Source organism: Aplysia californica, unplaced genomic scaffold (genome assembly GCF_000002075.1).
Source record: "Aplysia californica isolate F4 #8 unplaced genomic scaffold, AplCal3.0 scaffold00666, whole genome shotgun sequence".
In the NCBI taxonomy this organism is placed as follows: domain Eukaryota; kingdom Metazoa; phylum Mollusca; class Gastropoda; order Aplysiida; family Aplysiidae; genus Aplysia; species Aplysia californica.
In genome coordinates, this window is record NW_004797936.1 from 352,634 (window position 1) to 358,444 (window position 5,811).

At 40.9% G+C, this 5,811-nt stretch overlaps 1 protein-coding gene across 1 annotated transcript in view; it reads left to right on the top strand.

Moving 5' to 3' along the window:
- The window catches only part of LOC101857058 (tenascin-R-like), an 8,930-nt gene extending 5,658 nt beyond the window's left edge, over positions 1 to 3,272 (top strand). Inside the window, exon 2 of the mRNA XM_005108178.1 lies at positions 2,898 to 3,272. Coding sequence (XP_005108235.1) covers positions 2,898 to 3,272 — 375 coding nt within the window. The remainder of the gene's footprint in view (positions 1 to 2,897) is intronic.
- Positions 3,273 to 5,811: the final 2,539 nt, after the last annotated feature.

Sequence of the window (5,811 nt, forward strand, 5' to 3'; positions counted from 1 at the left end):
TATTATTATTGTTTTGAGTCAAACAACAATGTTAGCTCAAGTGGTAGAGCGTTCGCTTGCGATGTGGGAAGTCGTGGGTTCGAATCCCAGCTGGGTCAATCCAAAGCACTCTGGGCTGGTACTTATTTCCCTTGTCGCAAGACAATTTATACAGGGCTACTGATGAGGTCTCAATGGCCGAAACTGGATCCAGTATAGTCCAATGTTATTATTATTATTATTATTATTATTATTATTATTATTATTATTATTATTATTATTATTATTATTATTATTATTATTATTATCATTATTATTATCATTATTATTATTATTATTATTATTATTATTATTATTATTATTATTATTATTATCATTATTATTATCATTATTATTATTATTATTATCATTATTATTATTATTATTATCATTATTATTATTATTATTTTATTATTATTATTATCACTATTATTATTATTAATTATTATTATTAATATTATTATTATCACTATTATTATTAATTATTATTAGAGAGAGAGAGGAGAGAGAGAAAGGAGGAGAGAGGGGGAGAGAGAGAGGGAGGGGAGAGAGGGACAGAGAGAGAGAGAGAGAGAGAGAGAGAGAGAGAGAGAGAGAGAGAGAGAGAGAGAGAGGTGGGGGGGGGGGGATTTAACCTCGATAATTGAATTAGATAAGATTTTAATAAATATTATTACTCACCATCAATTCCGACTTCCTCGCCGACTTCAATCCATTGTTGGTTTATTACAACTCTATTTGAATAATTCTCATTACTTTTGTCAAATAGGACTTCTCTTTTTCTCACTGCTTCAATCAATACTTCTGCCTCCATCTTGCTTGTCTGGTCCGTGCTGGTTGAATTTTAGTGTCGCACTAAAATGAAATTACCAGCAAAACGACGGGCGAACGCTGGGTTCATGCAGGGTTCACGCTGGTCGGACAAAACGGCGCCACTCCGTTAGGCGTAGTGCTATCTATATTACCTAAAATTTTGACCCGTCGTTTTGCTGTTGCTGTGCTGTTGCTGGTCTGATGCTGGACGCACTGTGTTGGAGCTCTAAAACAGTTAAAAGTTGACAAATTTTCCGTAACACCACTTTTTAACGTTCGCCTTAGAAACACGATCCAAGAGATGGGGTGAGTAATTTCCAATTCTCACGTGAAGCTCGTGGAACACATGGAGACTTCTTGAAACCCGGGGGATGAAATCTACAAGCTTATACTGATCTTGGGGGCAGGATGGTGTCTCTGTTTCAAAATGAGCAATTTTTTTTTGCAAAGTTACTGTAAATCACTTGTTGTTGTTTCAATGATCATGTGTATGCATCCGAAGAGGGATTTTTAATATTGGGCCAAAGAAAAGAACGTTTTGATTTCTGGATCAAAATTTTCTTTAAATTGCTTTGTTGCTGGCCTGCAGGAGTGCCACGCAAAGTGTCGTAGGGCAAAGGTAAATTAATGAATGAACGAGAATATCAAAATACTTCCATCTTAACCATCTTGTATAAGTATTCTTACGACCCCAGAGCATGCATCAAAATTACATTGAGTTTGTATCTGGCTTAAGATTATTATTGTTTATATTGATGCTCATTTATATTATGCATGTGATTGTAAGCCTACGTGTGTATGCATGTGTGTGTGTGTGTGTGTGTGTGTGTGTGTGTGTGTGTGTGTGTGTGTGTGCACATGGTGAAACACCAAACCAATGTGCCAGGATCTGGACAATCAAGATGTTTCTTCTTCTTCTTCTTATTGTTATTGTTATTATTATTATTATCATCATTATTATTATTATTACTATAGCTTGCTCACTTTCAAAACTAAATTTCCCTGTTTAATATCTCTGCAAACGCACGAGTCAAAAAATTGGATGACCAACAGAATTTAAAGGCCATTCATAAAAGTCACTGCAAACTAAGGTTCCGAAACGGTTTCTTTGATATAAGCCCAGGAGATTTACAGCATACGCCTAAAACAGTTAAAAGTTGACGTATTTTCCGTAACACTACTTTTTAACGTTCGCTTTAGAAACACGATCCAAGAGACGGGGTGAGTAATTTCCAATTCTCACGTGAAGCACGTGGAACACATGGAGACTTCTTGAAACCCGGGGGATGAAATCTACAAGCTTATACTGATCTTGGGGGCAGGATGGTGTCTCTGTTTCAAAATGAGCAATTTTTTTTGTAAAGTTACTGTAAATCACTCGTTGTTGTTTCAATGATCATGTGTATGCATCCAAAGAGGGGTTTTTAATATTGGGCCAAAGAAAAGAACGTTTTGATTTCTGGATCAAGATTTTCTTTAAATTGCTTTGTTGCTGGCCTGCAGGAGTGCCATACAAAGTGTCGTAGGGCAAAGGTAAATTAATGAATGAACGAGAAGGTTTTTTTTGTCTCCTGTGAATTGCCCAGTGTTGGAGATTGGTCTCTCCCCCCCCCCCCCTTGCAGGGCGGTGCCACTGACTAAAGTCTCTTTAGGCCATTCCCAAAGGGGGGACATTAACTTTCTCTTCTGCACAGTAGAATTGTAAATGGGCTGATTCAACACTGTCGTGCTCATAACTGTGCCTAAAATGCTACAGGGAACTACTTTTTCTTAATCCTTACTATCGTCATTTTCCCTCTTACTTCCTTGTGTTTGTCACTCTCTTGTGACCCGTTATTTCAGGGGTGCCTCGATAATCGAAGCAGACTTTGTGGTGTAAAAGCTAAGAGAGGTGAGCAGAGTTATGATTCCCTGTAAAGACATCTGTTCACATCCGCACCTTGGTGCTCATGTGACTTTATGCAGTTGCGAGGGCCGTAAAACCTCTACTAAAACCAACAGATTTGTGTTAGGTTAAAACAGTAATTGATATTCATTTTGGTCGTTTTTGGCTTTGAATTTAACAGAGACGGTACGAACTGAGGGTTGATATCTCATTCAACGGACAGGACTATTATGCTAACTACGATAACTTCACTCTCTTTGGAGAAGCGGAAAACTACAGAATCCGGGTATCAGGATATTCGGGTAATTCATCTAATGGACTCTCCTACCACAATGACCAGCCTTTCACAACCAAAGACCGCGACAACGATGCGAAAAGTTCGGACAACTGCGCCGTAGAGTACCACGGTGCTTGGTGGTACAAGACCTGCCACAACTCCAACCTCAACGGCAAATGGGGAAGTCAGGAATACGGAGAGGGCTTGGTATGGGGCACCACCACCGGCCAGTACGATTCGGCGACTTTTACTGAAATGAAGATCCGACCCCTTGATTGAGACGGAACTAGTCATACAAGCGGTGATGACCTACGTTTTTTGTTTTCTGAACGCTCAATAGAATATCTTTGAATAAAAAAAGATAAAAGGAAGTTCATTAAACATTTTAAAATGTATTTCCCTGCTTTCTTTGTTTCTTTTGTTCCCACTGTCGGCAAAGCATGTTTTCTTTAGGCAGGAACAGATCTTTATACTATAAACACATTTCCTCTTGGTAGTACCTTTTTTGCTACTTCTATGAGCGCACACTTGGATTAACTGAAGAGTAAGAGATTAACGACTTCTATGTCGCCCACGGAGTCGAGCAGTGCAAAAGAGATGGAGGTGGGTTGAGTGGATGTGGGAGGGGAGGACGATTCTACTTCTACCTCCATAATGAAAGCGTTGGTGCACTATTGTGATGTGTGAGCCTCACAAACTGATGTGTGAAAACGTACATTTTTACCCCTTGTCAAAAACATTTTGTTCACAGCAGATGCAAGATTCCGCTTAGTCACTTAGTGTGGTGCAAAAACACAGCGAGCTAAACCTCAAATGACACATTGTGATCCAGCGACAAAATGTGTACTATAAACAGTTTAGCGAGAATTGACGTGTCCGAGGCCTCCCCGCTCTCCCCTACATACATTAATACATGTACACAATGTCACACCATTAGTGGGAGAACATCATAAAGGCGGCCGATTTCTGTCGCCTAATACGGGGTGCCCACTACGGCTGGATCAGGCCGATCGCCCGACTTGATCGCCTGAAACTGAAAACAAACACATTTTTGAGACGATCCTATCTGTAGTGGGCACCCCCGTATAACCACTAGGCGTCGTAAGTTATAGGAATCCATCTATACAATTTCTACCGGCGCACAGAGACACGGCCTACTCTCTGCGGCATCGGTGGCGACTTATTTTATAGGAATGAAATGTTGATTCCTACTCACCGAAAGCCACTGCTCGGTGCAAAGGAGTGCCCTGTCGGTGAGCTGTCGCCGGATGTGTGACGTCACCGGACTGGACTGGGGCCTTCTTCAACTGACCATTTATCTCAACAAGAAAACGTCGTAGACAAAATCTGATTAGATATTTGAAATCAGCGATCCAAATTCTACAGGTTTGCCGGGCAAAATTTGAGTTTGTGAAGTATTTTAAAAAATAAGTAATAATGGGTTTTTAAAATCCAGATTGTATGAGTTGAGAAGTGTGTGTGTGCGTGCGTGTGTGTTTGTTTAAGAAACACAGTTCACATATTTTGTTAATATTTAAACGTGAACAGTGCCTTGGTTTCCTCTGTATGCAAACGGTCCCCCGTATGGGATAAGAGATACATTTTAAGCAAATCTACATAGAGGTAAAAACAAATTTTAAAAAGCAGCATGTGCATGCCAATTCTTTTTTTCTTTATTTTTGGAAGAAAGCATGTTGGAATTAACAACACGACAGTCATTCACAACATGACACTTACAGTAACGCCCAACTTGTCAAATCTAGTTCTAGTTCCGAGGAACAGCCTACACGCGCTGAAAATATGTTCTACCCTCGGAAAGGTCGGCGCCGAGCGAATGTGTCACCGATACGCCGAAACATTGGGTGGCCTCTCTGTCCTCGCCCTTACATGGGTGGTCATTTGGGTTGTGTCCTTGAGCAAGACACGACAATCTTAGCAAAACAAACAAAGATCAGAGGCAAGAAAGCAAATGAGTAGAAGGTATATCGAGCGCATAATCATATTCAAGTATTCAAGTTGGGAAATTGGGGCAAAAGTAATGAAGTCCGTCCGCCTCTCCCCTATCCCTCCTTTCCATGTCTTTGAGCATTACAACGACCCCAGACCGCTGTTTTTCGTTCCTGTACTGTCAGACAAAGCTACGCTGCAGTCCCACAGTGACCTTGGATGTCGCACACTAGGTCAAGTTGTTCGAAATAGGTGCCTATACTTTTCTTTTTAACAAGATTGCTTCATACGCGTGTCATCTCGAAAGAAAACTATTGGTGATATGGTCGCTTTCAAGGACAAGTGAGCTAACCCAGATTTCGAGGTTTCCAGGAAACTTTACATACCTACTCCGAAAGTGGGCATTGCCCTACCTATAGGAGAAGTTTGGTTTCTTTGGTACATGTATGTATATTGTTTGGTTATACTCCCCCTCTCTTTTAAAGAACTGGACAAGGGGTAAAAACTTTACCTTCGATTTTCTCAAAACAGCATGTTTCGGGATGATAGCCCCTTGTGCTTAACGACCATATAGTGGCGCCGGTGGTCAAATGGTTAGGCAGTTGGGTTTGCAACCGAAAGTCCAGGGCTCAAACCCCGCCAGGGACCCGACGTTAAGCGGAGCACAAAGAGAACGCTTGCTCGCGATAAAAGTGAGCGCGTTGGTACAACAAGCGCTTGGAATGTTGTTCAAAAGTTGCTTGTTGCGCACAAAAAGCACGCCCACTTTATGGCGCCTGAGATTTCAAGCGACGCTTAAAAAGCGTAAAGAATCAAAAGTTAATTCTTTCTCGCTTGCAAGCGTGTACTTGGTACAGCCCCCCCCCCCCCC